The 15,348-nt window shown below is 42.9% G+C and overlaps 1 protein-coding gene across 4 annotated transcripts in view; it reads left to right on the top strand.

Moving 5' to 3' along the window:
- Positions 1-1,091: 1,091 nt before the first annotated feature.
- The window catches only part of ADAMTSL1 (ADAMTS like 1), an 861,688-nt gene continuing 847,431 nt past the window's right edge, over positions 1,092-15,348 (top strand). For 3 of the 4 annotated variants that reach the window (XM_034663958.1, XM_034663959.1, XM_034663961.1), the window contains exon 1: positions 1,093-1,410. In XM_034663958.1, coding sequence (XP_034519849.1) covers positions 1,324-1,410 — 87 coding nt within the window. In that variant the 5' untranslated portion in view covers positions 1,093-1,323. Of the gene's footprint in view, positions 1,411-15,348 lie in introns of all 4 variants that reach the window. The other variant, XM_019801253.2, reaches the window with a different exon arrangement.

Below are 15,348 nucleotides of genomic sequence, written 5' to 3' on the forward strand. Positions count from 1 at the left end.
GGCGGTGTCTTCATTTTATGCTGGGCTCATCCCAATGCGCGCACGTGGGAACTTCACAAAAGTTGTTTCACGAGCGCTGCGCTGAATCCTCTTATCATGGAGTTTACTGAAGTGGGGCCAGCACCCCGCCTCTGTTAGCTTCACTGCCAAGGTTCGAGAGGGGTGGAGTGGCCTGCAAGACGGTTGGGAGAAGGGTGGGGGATTTACTTTCTCATAAATATGCTTTGGGAGACTGGCTCTGGAGCGCCAGGTTTTCAGGAAGAAATGAACCTGGGTCCCAATGGCAAAGCGCTCCAAAGGGCACGAAGTTTGCTTTCTGTTACAGAGAAAGCCGGAAAGCCTCAAGCCTAATTAATAAGAACACGGCCCGCAATGGAAAAGGGAGTGCTCTGGCTTGCCCCAAAAAGCACTGGCACAAGAAGACAAGCGGAGTCAGCCTCACTGACCCCATTTCTTGGACTCCTTATGGGTGACGCTGGCTCTTGGTTCACTGCGTCCCAACCCGACTGTCGTGGGTCCCCGCCGCTCTCGAGCGAAGTCCTCTTCCCCCAGACCCACGTTGCAAAACAGTAACTCCACGGGAGAATCTCTTCATACCCAGAGGATGGGTCTCCACGGACAACACACCATGACGTTCAGTTCTGCGCATTGTGTGGGGTAGAGTTTCTTAATCATCGCCCCCTTGTCCCCGGTCCCTGGAGGGCCTCGCGTGGTTCCCAGGGCGGCTGCAGCGCGCCAAGCTCCAGGGGTAGCGCGCAGGGAATGGCCCTGGGGACTCGTTCCCAGGAGAGCCTCTCCTTCTCATCCAGTATTCTCCCAGGGCAGGCAGGGTCGGATTCCAAACGCGTCCAAGGTGTGCAGTGTGAGACCCTCCCTTTAAAAAGAATAAATAAATAGAAGCCAGCGCTTAGCCCCGCTCGGGTTTCCCGAAAGGCGCACGCAGTCGCTGCCCGGGCGGCTGGGTGTCTACGCTCCCCGCCTTTGCTGGGCTGACACAGGAGGGGAGGAGCAGGAGCCAGAGGGGGTGCTCGGGCGGGGGGGGCGTTGGAGCGCGAACCATCCGGAGCCAAGACAAGCAGCACATTCACAAATAACGCCCCCACCCCCAGCGCACGCGCTCCCATTCAAAGCAGCCGGGCTCGGCGGCCGCAGGGCTCAGAGGACTCGCGGCAGAGCCCAGCGCAGCCCTGCCCCGCAGGCGCACGCCCAGTCCGCCCGCCGGCTGCTGCGGCCGCCGCCGAGCCCTGCAGCCCGCGCGGGAGGCGGCTGCCGCTTCCCGGGAGGGGTCTCGCCCGGACTCCCCTCCCTCCCCGCTGGGGGACCATGGCACGGCTGGCTGCGCCCTGGCACTCGAGGCTCCTGGCTCGCATCCTCGGCGGCACCTGGTGCCTGCTCTACGTCGCCGGACAGGTGAGGCGGTCTGCGCGTCTAGCGTCCCCCCACCCCCAGGACTTTTCTTCCAGTCGACTAGAGCGGAGAAAACTATAGCAGGGGGCTTGTCCCCAGCGAGGACAGGTGGCACGGGTTGGGGCTAAGGCGGCCCCTCGTGGCGAGCTTCGGGCTGCCGGGGTCAAATCTTGCGCTGAGCCTCAGCCCAGCCTCCTGGGGCGGGTGCGGCGTCCGGTTCGCGCCGGAGTCCAGCCTCCAGCGGAATAGAGTCGGGTGGAGGAGACGGCGCCTGAGCCAGGATACCGCGCTCTTCCTGGGAGTCCGTGACCCCGCACCTCTTTCGGACAGTATTTCGCGTAGACCATTCCTGCGGGTGGAGGCTCGGGCGGCGCGGGGGAGGCTCGGCCTCCGGGACACTCCTCCTCACTTCCGTCCTTCCCGGGACCCAGTGAACTTCTGACATCCTCGTCCTAGGGCCACCTGCATCCGAGTGTCAGGGGCGGAGCGTTGTAAGGTGTGCAGACGCGGGACAGGGGGGCTCCCGGAGCCTCTGTGGTGGAGAAAAGGAGGTTCTGGGCTTGTACTCGCCCTCACCACGCCCACTAGAATGCTCCTAGGTTTTTGTTTGTTTGTTTGTTTGTTTGTTTCCTTGAGCTAGAGGGGTGTAGGAATTGGGCTTTGTCCAGAGTGGGTGGCTCAGGTCCCAAGGCAGAGCAGAAGGGCCCTGGAAGAGTGTTTAATTCACGGTCTGCTTGGTTCTGGTTTATTACTGCAAGACCCCAGCGGGAGATGCTTAGGGTCAAGGGCCAGTCAAACCCATGATGCATGTGGTGTCTTTGGCATTAACACTTTCCAGAGTCAGGTAACTTTTGATGAAAACTCAAGAGTTAGGCAATTTGTACGTAATGTAGCCTACATAGATTCGCTTTTCACGGGATTACTTGGGTAATTCTGGGAAAATGCCCAAACACTCTTGGCCGGAATAATCGCCAGATAGCCTCCCTTTCCTCTGTTTTGCTTATGGAGACTTGTCCAAATCGGGGGATTTCCTTCCCTCGCTTTTACTTAACGTTTTGAAACTTGTTTTCAGGTCTCTCATTTTGATGGCAGTGGTGAGCTTTTAGAGGCTGATTCAGTCAACAAGGATGATTAAGAAGGGCCCGGAGCCGGCTAGAATCTGAGGAGTAGGGAACACCCTAATAAGCGACAGCAATTTTCAACAAGGAACACCTGCTTGGATGGGAGTTTGAAAAACCATTGCAAAAGCTCGTCTTAATTATTAGCGAGTTTCATTTCCAATATGCTTTGCAACATGGCAAGGCTTCTCAGCGGTGGCTGCACGTTAGGGTTGCCCAAGGGAACTCCTGAAACTCCCTGTGCTAGGGCCACACCCCAGCTGTATTACATCAGAATCCTTGGGGGGAGGGGGCGGAGCCCCAGCCTCAGAATTTATGTGGCTCCCAGGTGATTCCATTGTGCAGCTGGGTTGAAACTGCTGTGTAAAAATGACCTGCCTTACAGTGACCTGTTCTGACGGAATCGTGACCCCAAAAGGAAATTCAAAGGAGACCAGTAAAGGGCCTAAGAGAGGCTAAGGAGAGGGTCTTAATGTCTAGTATCCAGTCCTGGCTACGTCTCTCAGTCATTTTGGCCAAGGCCCTTAAGCTTCCATTTCGTCATCTGCAAAATGAGGGTGTTGGTCTATGTTCTCCAAGGTACTACCAACCTCAACAACAGGCAGGTTCCCACCTGAGCCAAACCAAGACGGAAAGCCTTCTGTCTTATTTCTAAGGCATCGCAGGGGTAGTAATTCTACCTTATCCTTGAGATTTTGGTAACGGGTCTGACAATATTTGAACCCAGCAAAGATGCCACGGAACATGCTAAGATGCTCACTGTAGGATTTGCGTGTGTGCTCTTTTCTCCTTGGAATCCTTCATTCAGTGTCTCTCCAAGTTCAGGACAAACTGACTTTTCCTAGCATTGCATACCTGTTCTTCCTTGCTCCACTTCTCAACCAACCCTCTTCTAGATAAAGATGATAAAAGCAGATCTGAGCCTTTTGTGTGTGTGGGAAGTGGTTTATTGTTTAATTCCTAGTGAGTTTTTCTTGTTGGATTCAGCAGGGCTGCTCTCCGCATGTGAGAAGCCTGACTAAACTTGTCAGAGAAGGCATAGAAAAGAGTTGAAAGTGGTAGCTGGGTTCTGTGTCCTGGTGGAATGCAGTCCGCTGTAGAGTTGACCTAGGTGTCGGGCACAAGCAGCTCGTCTTGCACCATGGTTTCATGTCCTCGCTTAACCACATGGGCATTATTTCTAATCAGGGAATTAAGCAGACCAGAAACTTGAGGTTATTTAATATCAAGAAGAAATCATTCTATAAACCGGAGTCAGTGCCAAATGATTCGAACATTGTTTGGAATGTATACATTCTTTAAGCTGTTTTTAAATCAAAGCCCTCAGTACACGAAAGCATGACTATCAGAGTTATCAGAGGTCTTTGTATATACTGTAGCCCCAGTAAAAAGAAGGTCTGTGTTCAAGACCTCTGGCTCCTTAAACTGAATTACACCTGAGCTCTATTTCGCCGAAGTCCAAAGAACAATCTTAATGTGGATAATATTATTTGAAACACCAGTATTTCTCCTTTTTTTTCCTCAGGGGTTATTTTCCTTTGCTTCTGTTCTGACTGAATTACTCTCCTAACTTGCAATATTCTTTTCCTTCCCTGTGTAATTGGAAGGTAGCTCACTCTAGGCTCTTCTGAAACTGATTATTTTACTGATATCAATTTCATTTCATCAGCTGAATCCAAATTCATCCCATTGCTCAAATTGCTCCCAGGTAAGGAAGTAGATAATTAATGGTTTAAACCAGTGGGGGTTATCATCTACTTAATGATTTCTACAACCCATCTGTAGCAAGCCACTGTAAAAATAAACAAGGTTGTTGGAGAGGGTTATGGCTAGATCAGCACAAATCAATTACTATGGCTTAAAAATGTCACTTAGTAGCAATTCATGTCCTTCTGGTGGCATATCTGCGATAGTGCATTCAAACGTTAAAATGGAGTATTTTCATTTACTATGGTATTCTAAATTGCATCCTTGTTAGGAATTCAGTAATGAAGTAAACAGTTCTGGGGTGGCTGGAGAGAATTTGTGCTTTTATGAGCATCTGATTTTCAACTATAGACCTTAAAGAAAAGTCTTTCTTGTTTCTTTTGTTATCCTCTTGTAGTTCTTGCTCGTTTTATTTTTATTTGCATTTTTACCATGATGATTCTGCATGGTTAAAAAAAAAACAAAACACAGAACAATAACAGGCTTATAAGAAGACACAGTGGGGCGCCTGGGTGGCTCAGTTGGTTAAGCCTCTGCCTTCGGCTCAGGTCATGATCTCAGGGTCCTGGGATGGAGCCTCCCGAGTCAGGCTTCCTGCTCCTTGGGGAGCCTGCTTCTCCCTTTCCCTCTGCCTATGCTCTCTCTTGCTATATGTTTTTCTCTCTCAAATAAATAAATCTTAAAAAAAAAAAACAACAGCAAATTCTTGTTCTACTCTTTCTCCTCATCTTAGCTATCATGGCCCCAAAGCAACCTTTTTGTTAGTTTTGTATTATTTTGAGTTATCATTGACATACAATAAACTGCCCATAGTTAAAGTAGGCAATTTTAAGTTTTGTCATATGCAAACACCCATGACGCCATCACCCCAAAGTGTCCTCATTACTTTGCAGTCCTTCCGTGCTACCCTTCCTCGCACCCAACAGGCAAACCGTGATGTGCTTCGTGTTAATATAGATTAGTTGCATTTTCTAGAATTTTATGCCAATGTAATCATATAGTAGGCACCCCTCTCCCCCACTTTTTTTGATCTGGCTTTTTTTCACTCAGCCTAATTATTTGGAGATTGTCCATGCGGTAGCACTCATCAATAATGTGTTCCTGAGTAGTGGTACGTTGCATGTATATACCATGGTTTGTTGCCCATCAAACTTCACCTACGGTTGGACAATGTGTTTCCGATTTTGGGCTGTCACAAAGTTGCTATGAAGATTTGGATGCAAGTCTTTGTACTGACCTGTGGTTTCATCTGTCTTTGGTGAATACCCAGGAATGGAAAGGCTGAATCGTTGGTAGGTGTATGTTTAAGATTTTAGGAAAATGTCAGTTTTGCAGAAGGTTGTACCATTTTCCGTTCTTACTAGCTCTATGCGCGAGTTCCAGTTCCTCTGCTTCCTTGCCAACACCTGGCGAGGTCAGTCTTGTATTTTAGCCATGCAAGTAGGTATAGTGGGAGCTTGGGTGTGAATTTGCAGTTCCCTAATGATAAATAATGTTGAACATTTTCTCATGGGTTTATTGAAAATCCATATACCTTCTCTGGCAAAATTTCTGTTCAAACATTTTGCCTATTTCTTACCATGCTGTTTTCTTACTGAATTTTGAGCATTGTTTATATACTGTGGCTATCAGTCCTTTATCAGTGTATTATTTGCAGATATTCTCTCCCAGTCTATGGCTTGTCTGCATTTTCGTGACAGTGTTTTTTGACGGGCAGCAGTTTTAATTTGGTGAAGCTGAAGTTAGTGCTTGTTTCTTGGTAGAATGCATGTTTCCTCTCGTTTTAAAGAAGTATTTGCCTAACCCAAGATCACAGAGGTTTTCCCCCAGAAATTCTGTGGTTTTATGTTTTACATTAGGTCTGCATTCCATTTTGAGTTAATTTTTGTATGTGGTACAAAATGAGGACCTGAGTTTTTGTTTTTGTTTTTTTTGCCTATGGATATTCAATTGTTCTAGCTTTTTTTTTTTTTTTTTACTTATTTATTTAAGAGAGAGAGAGAGAGATTGAGAGTGTGCATGGGGGGAGTGGGTAGAAGGAAAGAATCTTAAGCAGACTCCTGCTGAATGCAGAACCAAGACGAGGCTCCATTTCACCACCCTGAGATCGTGACCTGAGTGGACATCAAGAGTCAGCTGCTAAACTGACCGAGCCACCGGGCACCCCTCTAGCGTGATTTTTTCAAAGACTTGCCTTTCTCCACTGAATTGCTTTTGCAATTCTCTGAAAAATCAGTTGTCCATACGTGGGTAGGTCTAACTTTTGGATTCTCTCCTCTATTCTGGGGGAACTATGTGTTTCTTGCCATGCTGGTACCACACTCTTTAATACGGGAGCTTTAGGGAAAACATGATTTTTCCAACTTTGTTCTTCGTTCTCAAGGATGTTGACTTGGCTACCCTACATGAATTTTAGAATCAACTTGCCAATTAAAAATGCATGTGGGGATTTGATTTGGGGATCTATTACGAGAGAAGGAGCTTCCTAACAATATTAAATTTTATGATCCCTCTCTATTTCAGGCTTTAATTTCTCTAAGCAATACCTGGTAGTTTTCTGTGTACAGATCTTTCATTTTTTGGTCAAATTATACTAAGTATTTCACATTTTTGGTACTCTTTCAAATGGCACTGTTTTTTTTTTTAAATGTGTCTGATTATTCCTTGTTAGTATATAAAAACTATTGATTTTTGCATAGTCTGCAACATTACCAAACCTGCTTATTAGTCAGAATAGCTTTTTGTTATATCCCATCAGATTTTCTGCACATGTGATCATGTTATGAAAATAAAGACCATTCTTCCTCACCAATCTGGATATTTTAAATTTCTTGTTTAATAACACTGATTAGAACACTGATCGCCCTTTCCTGCTTTTAGGAAAAATAATTTGCTGTTTTACCATTAGTTATGTTAGGCGTAAGTTTTTTGTAGATGCCCTTTATCAGGTTGGAGGAAGTTCTTTTTATTCTTCCATTTGCTGAGAGTTTTTATTAGAAACGAATGTTGGATTTTTGTCAGATGATTTTTCTGTGTCTAATTAGCACATAATTTTCCTTTGTCATTTATTAATATGGTGAATTACAGTGATTTTTTCAAATGTTAACCACCTTGCATTCCTAGGAAAACTTGGTTTGGTGATTAATATATTATCCTTTTTAAAAATATTGTTAGGGGCACCCGGGTGGCTCAGTTGGTTAAGTGTCCAACTCTTGATTTCAGCTCAGGTCATGATCTCAGGGTCATGAGATAGAGCCCCGTGTCCCGCCCCACAGTCAGCAGAAGTCTGCGTGGGATTCTCTCTCTCCCTCTCCCTTGTACCTCTCTCTCCCCTTATCTAAGAAAAAAAATTACCAAAATGAACGGACACTTGGGTGGCCCAGTCAGTTAAGCATCTGACTTGTGGTTTTGGTTCAGGCCATGATCTCAGGGAGGTGACGTTGAGCCCTGTGTTGGGCTCCATGCTGAACAGTGGAACCTGCTTAAGATTCTCTCTCTCCCTCTCCCCCTTCCTGCCCCATTCAATCTCTTTCTCTAAAAAGAAAAAATAAATGTTAGATTCAGTTTACTAAATTTTGATTCAAATTTTTGCATCTATGTCCATGAATGATACTGGTCTGTAGTTTTCTTGTGATGTCTTCATTTGTTTTGAGTATCAGTGTAATGCTGGCCTCATAGAATAAATTGGGAACTATTCCTTCTTCAATTTTCTGGAAGAGTTTGTGTTTAATTTCTTCATTAAATGTTTTGTAGAATTCAACAGTGAAGCCATCTGGACTTGGAGTTGGCTTACTGTAAAGATTAACTACAAATTTAAATTCTCAAATAGATAGAGGGCTCTCCAGGTAATCTGTTTTATCTTGAGTTAACTTTGGTAGTTTTTCATAAATTTGTCTATTTCATGTAAGTTGTTGAATTTATTGGCATAAAGCAGTTCATAATGCTCCCTTACTATTTCTAAAATATTATTAGAACATGGAGTTATATCCTCTGTTGTTCCTGATAATGGTTATTTATTTATTCTTTCTTTTTTCCTGATCAATCTGCTTAGTGGCTTATTAATTTTATAGAACCAGCTTTGGTTTCACAGATTTTCTCTGTTTTCTATTTTACTCCTTTCTTCTCTCATCTTTATTATATTCTTTTTTCTATTTTGTATTTTGTTTTGGTCCTGTTTTTTCTAGTTTTGTTAGGTGGATTCTAGGGCCATTGACAAGAGACTTTTTATGTTTTCAAATATAGGTGTTTAGTGATCTAAATTTTTCCTCGGTGTTTTATTGGCATACTGTAAGTGTGATTTCATTTTTCTGTAGTTCAAAAGATTTTCTAATTTCTCTTTGATTTCTTCTTTGACTTATAGGTATTTTGAAACGAGTTCTTTAGTTTCTAAATATTTGGAGACTTTCCAGATATCATTGTTAACGATTTCTCATTTCAGTGTGGTCAGAGAACACACTTGATATAACTTGGATCATTTTAGATTTATTGACAGTTGTTTTATGGCCCAGAATATGGTCTGTCTTGGTCAGTGTTCTGTGTGTATTCATAAAGAATTAATCTTTCCACATATTTGTGTTTTCTAAGTTTCCCTAATCAGTCTAGATGTGGTTGGGTGGACTGCTCCATAAATGCCCATTAGGTCAAGTTGGTTGGGAATATGTTCTGTATCTTTACTGATTTTTGTATATGTAGCATATCAGTTATTTAGGGAGGGATATTACAGTCTCCATCTGCTATTGTGGATTTGTCTTTCTTTTTGTGGTTCTATCAGTTTTTCTTTTATTTATTTTGAAGCTCTATAATTGGGTGCATGAATATTTAGAATTATTGTGTCTTTTTGCTGAATTGATCCCTTTTTCATTAATAAATGACCTCTCTGTCCCTAGGAATAGACTGTACTCTAAAATCCACTTTGCTTTTGGCTATATTAATATTAGGTAACTATCTTTAATTCTTTGAGATTTTTCATGTGATAGTCATCTTCATAGTTCTTATACCTGTAATATGATTTTTCATATTCCATTAGAATCTCATTATGGTATGATTTCTTAATTCTCTTCCATATTCTACTTTCATCATTCCTTCATGATCTTTTATCACATTTTACATTTTATTAATATGACAGTATTGTCAGTATTAATAAACTGAAATGATCAGTATTAATGGTCAGCATTAATATATTGGGATGGGTACAGTGGGCCAAGTAGTATCTTATTATTCTATTTTTTCTAGTACATTTCCTTTTTTAAAAAACAGCTTTGTTGAGATATAATTCACATATCACAGGGCTTGCCCGTTTCAAGTGCACAGTTCAGTGGATTTTTAAATTATATCGGCAGACGTACAAGTATCGCCTGAGTCAATTTTAGAAATTCTTGTCAACGCTAAAGAAACTTTGTACCCTTTATCACACCCCTACCCCTACTTTCCACCCACCTCCTTCCGCCCCAAGCAACCAATAATCGGTTTTATTTCTCTGTAGATTTTGTTACTCCAGATTTTCATGTGAATGAAATCATGTAATGTATAAGCTTTTGGGATTGGCTTCTTTCACTTAGCATGTTTTCACTGCTCATCCATGGGGTAGCATATATCAGTACTTCATTCCTTGATAGCCGAAAAATATTCTATTGTATAGAAATACCATATTTTGTTTAGCCCTTTGTCTGTGGCTAGACATTTGGGTTGTTTCTACCTTTTGGCTATGATGAGTAATGCTGCCAGGAGCGTACTTGTGCACGTTGCTGTGTGGATATGTTCTCATTTCTCTTAGGAAAATACTTCAGGCTTTGTAGGTACACTGTCTCCGTCACAACTACTCGTCTCTGCCGCCTTAGCGTGAAAGCAGCAATAGACAAAATATAAATGAATGAGCCTGTTTGTGTTCCAATAAACTATTTACCAAAACAGACAGTGGGCCAGATTTGGACCATGAACCATAGTTTGCCAATTACTAAGCCAAAATTTCACAATGTTTTGCTTCAGTGTGGGCTATTTAAATTCAGCATGCCACGTTTTCCACGGACTTTGAATAGATCAATGCCCTTCCCTTTGGGGAATATTTATTTTCATATTTCTTTGATAATTTCTTTGCTGGCACTTTATGTGTTTGCTTTTTGTGAAGCTCCTGTTAATTATTAAATCTTCTGGGTCAACAATCTATTGTTTAAATTAAATCTTCTCTCTTGTCTTTATTGTTATCTTTTTTTATACTTTGTTTTTTTTTAAGATTTTATTTGAGAGAGAGAGAGAGAGAGATTGAGTGGGCACACACGTGCGGGGTTAGAGCCAGAGAGAGAAGCAGGCTCTGACTGAGCAGGGAGCCCAACATGGGGCTCGATCCCAGGACTCTGGGATCAGGCCCTGAGCTGAAGGCAGACACTTAACCTACGTTGCCACCCGGGTGTCTTTTTTTTTTTTTTTTTTTTACACTTTCTAAAGATTTTCTCAGTTTTATTTTGAACAGAGTTGTCTTTAGGTAAGGTTTCAACTGGTATTCATACTTGTAGCCAGAGCTTCACCCCCCACCTTTGCAGCACCAGATGCCCCCAAGTCTGAAGACTTTCTGGGGTTTTACAGGCTAAATGGTCTTGCCTCTCATCACTGTATCCCTTTGCGAGCACAATTCTATTAAGTCAGTAACAATTCTTCCACCCATTTTCCATATTCCAAAAATTTATTGGCATCTTTTGTTGGCTGTTGTCTCCTTTCCAGTTCTCTTGTCATCTTTATTTGTTTATTGTTATTTTAGCGGTCATTTGGGAGGAAAGAGAGAAAATGCGATGTTCAATCTGCCATGTTTAACTGAAAGTTAGCACTATTTTTCCTCTCTCATTATTTCTATTTTCCTGTCCTGACCCATCTCCAAACCCCATTAGAGCTCATTCTGGCTATTGTACACACATTTTAGAGACTCGTATGTTTTCCCAGTGTATGTAAAACTTTGGTTAGTGTTACAAAAAAGAGAGTGGACCTGAGGTCCAGACATGTAGGTGCTAGTTCGGGATTTCCTGAGCGTGTGAGGAACTAGCAGTTGGACTTCTTCAGGGAAGGACGTGAGTGCTCGCTGACTGCCTGCCAGTTGCCAAACATGATCATAGGTACCCTCTCCATTCTCATGTTTATGTGTTAGTTTTTAATCTTTCAACAACTATTTACTGTCCCTTCTCTGCTGAAATATACGTAGTCACACCTACTGGTTTACAGATACAGCACAGAAATATTTTATTGTTTTGCAAATTTTGATGTCTGGAGACAGTTTTATGAGAAAACATGGAGTTAACATGCTGTAAAAAATCTGGCTTTAAAATGCCACCTGCGGTATTAACGTGTGTTCTCTAAGGTGTGATCGGGCTTGGACTCCCTTGGGGTAGAGTACGGCGATGAGGTGAAACAAATGGGGAAATCGTGTTCAGGAGTTAGTAATACTGTATCCGTTTTAATATTTGATTTTATACTGGGATGAACTCTAGAGCCTCATGCATTTTGGGGGGATGGAATGGGTGGTGCTGGAGCTATATACTTGTTTTCAGCTCTGCTCCTGACTATGGGATTATATAGCCAGAAGCCAACTTCTGGATTCTTCAGTATTATGTATGGGTCACAAACTTCATCGTGCATCCGTCAGTTTGGCTGTATCACTCAATTCTAAAGGTCACCAAAGACTAGAGCCGTGCAGCTAAAAGCTAGGAAGCTTTAAATGCAGATTCCTAGGACTCATTCTGAGCTTCTCATTCAATGGGAAAAGGACAGGTCCTAGGAGTCTGCATTTGTGAGGGACCCCTTCCCCCTCATGCGCATACCCACAGAGGATTCACACATAGTTGGACCAAAGACCATATTTTGGGAAACACCGATTTGATCTCTCTTATTTACGGATGAGAGAAATAAGGTCCTAGGAAGTCGAGCAACATATCCTGGTTTGTTAGTGGGAGAGGTGGGAGTGGACCACGTGTCTCCTAACACTGTTCGGTGATTTTTCCCACCAGAGCATACACTATTATTTTAGTGTCTAGTTACATCATGAACCAAAGATATGAACCACCAGCTTAAAGTGTCTTTATTTGTAGTAACCTCAGTTTTTTATAAATGGTTTTCAGATGTTTGGGAATAGCTTCGGGTCTCTGTCACTCTGCCTGCAGCGAGGAATGATGGGGAGTGGGGGGGATGGAGGGAAACCCTCCGTCCTTACCCCCTCACATAACCTGCTGGAGACTGGCTTCTGTGTATTTTCTCCTTGAGTCATCATGTCCCTGGAGGATTAACAGATACTTATTTAGAAAATCGTCCACAGCATCCAGGAACTTGACACTTGATGAAAGGGAAAGTACGTGCTGCTGAACACCTTCTCTGCCCAAGTGTGATGTAGCAACTGTTGCTACGTTCTTGGAGGCGAGGAAGGAAACGTTTCATGTGCCTGTTATTTAGGATGTTTGCCCCATCTCTATCACAAGCCAGCCAAACAAAATATACACACGCTCCCCACTGAGTCATGCAGAGTCTATGATGCAGTACGATGTGTGGAAAAGAAAAGTTTTCCTTACTGCTAATAGTCATTGTCAAACATCTAGTACATTTTAGGAAGAGTGCTAATTATGTATTTTCTTTCAGAAATCAGTTACAGAGAAATAAAGGGTTTTTTAAATTACTATTAAAGAACATTTGTTGATAATCTGAAATTCAAATTCTCATATTCTATTGCTCCTTAGAAAACTCTGTATTAGTCTGGATGGGCTAGATTATGCCGTGGTAACAAATCACCCCCAGAGCGTAGTGACTTCACACAAGAAGGGTGTATCTCGCCACAGGCTGCCTATTCAACGTGGACTGTCGGGAGGGGTTGGCTCACCGTGTGCACCATGTCTGTACTGACGGCTGCCCCACCTGACCCCGCGGGACTCCGTAGCAGCCAGGGCAGGGGAAAGAGAGTGTTGCTCTGCTTTCCACTGGCCGTTAAATGCTTCTGCTCAGAGTGACACATGTCACTGCTGTTCCCGTTGTATCAGCCAAATCAAATTCAAGACGGTTGAAAAGGTAATGTGGTCTTGAACTCAGACGTTGGGACTTCCAAGATGCCTAGATGTCTGTTTTCTGACTGTGTGTATATACGTGAACAGAGGTTCTCTGAAATTACTGCAAAAACACTTAAAATTATCTTTGACTTACTCATTAAATTTTTAAAAAAATCGTAAGTATAAAATGTATGTAACCAATGTATCATAACCATTTTTAAGTATAGGGTTCAGTAGTGTTAAATGCATTCACATTGTTATGCAACCCATCTCCAGAACTCTTCATCTTGCAAAACAAACTCTATACCCATTATATATGAACTCCCTGTCCCCCACACCCTTGTCATCCCTGACCATTCTACTTTCCATCTCTGCAAATTGGACTACTGGAGGTACCTTCTGCAGGTGGGATCATAATGGTATCTCTCTTTCTGTGATTGGCTATTTTTCTTAGCGTGATGTCCTCGAGACTCATCCACACTGTAGCAGGTGTCAGAATGTCTTTTTTTTTTTTTTTGAAGATTTTATTTATTTATTCGACAGAGATAGAGACAGCCAGCGAGAGAGGGAACACAAGCAGGGGGAGTGGGAGAGGAAGCAGGCTCATAGCGAAGGAGCCTGATGTGGGGCTCGATCCCATAACACCGGTATCACTCCCTGAGCCGAAGGCAGAAGCTTAACCACTGTGCCACCCAGGTGCCCCCAGAATGTCCTTTTTAAGGCTGAACAATTTGCCATTTTATGAAGATAACACATTTTGTTCATCCATTCATCTATCAGTGGACACTTGGGTTGCTTCCACAGTTGGCTCCTGTGAATGGTGCCACTATGAACGTTGGTGTTCCTTTTTGTTTCTTGTGTGCTGCTTTTTCTCTATAAAAGAGAAGCAACATCTTCTTCTTTAGACCTCTAGTTTACTATTCAGACCCAGGGAATGCTTATTTAAATTTAGACTAAATGCTCACTTTGAGAATCTTCTGCCAGTGGCTACAACAAATGCTGAGCAAAACTTCGACTCCCCGCTCCACGTTCGACTGAATCGACAGAGCTAGTGGATTCTTGTGTTTAGCAACTTGCCAGTCTTGACAGTCTTCAAGATAGGTGACAGCATGAGGCTAGGACGTTATTTTTCCTCTAAAAATCTAGGAACATGGCAAAAAATTACATTTTCTTCCTTTTTGTACGTCTAACTCAAATACCGTGTGAAGAGTGATCAAATATAAATCAATATGTGAAATGTAGTCATGCAAATTAATTACATGGACAGCGTGGATGTGTGGGGAGCAGTGTAGAATTTGGGGGACAATGCTGAAAGAAAAAGCAGTAGAACAGGATTCAGACTTTGCTTGCTACTTGTTAATTGCATGATTTTCAACACATTAGGTACAGAGCCTTTCTGAGTTTCATTTTCCTTTTGAATCTCTACTATGAAGAGCTTGGATTACATGATCTCAGTGGGTTAATACCCATTAACTGAAACTTCTAAAATGAATAAAGGTTTCTAAACTTTTCTTTCTTTCTTTTTTTTTTTTAAGATTTTATTTATTTATTTGACAGAGATAGAGGCAGCCAGCAAGAGAGGGAACACAAGCAGGGGGAGTGGGAGAGGGAGGAGCAGGCTCCCAGTGGAGCAGGGAGCCTGATGCAGGGCTCGATCCCAGAACCCTGGGATCATGACCTGAGCTGAAGGCAGACGCTTGATGACTGAGCCACCAAGGTGCCCCAGGTTTCTAAACTTTTCTAATACAAACTTTTTAGCACAAAAATATTAATAACTCTGATGGCAGTTTTTAGAAGTGAGCATCAGGTCATGGCACTCCCTTGCTTAACACCTTCAGTGGATTCCTGTTGGCTTTAGACCCATGTTTCTGAGACTGTTTTTTATTATTGCCTCCCTTTTTAGACATTTTATGATACTTCCTCTTAACCCCTCGCTACCCCCCATGAAATTTTAGTGCCCTAAATAAATGATCTGTTTACATGTACTGTGGCCCTTTGAAGGGACTCACTGTATTATCTTCAAACCATTACTGTTGGGAGGTATCCTCTTCTCCCCCATTCCCAAAACCCAATTGTTCACCCACTCCGGGGGTATTATCACCCCC

The sequence above is a fragment of the Ailuropoda melanoleuca genome, chromosome 7 (assembly GCF_002007445.2).
Source record: "Ailuropoda melanoleuca isolate Jingjing chromosome 7, ASM200744v2, whole genome shotgun sequence".
Lineage (NCBI taxonomy): Eukaryota > Metazoa > Chordata > Mammalia > Carnivora > Ursidae > Ailuropoda > Ailuropoda melanoleuca.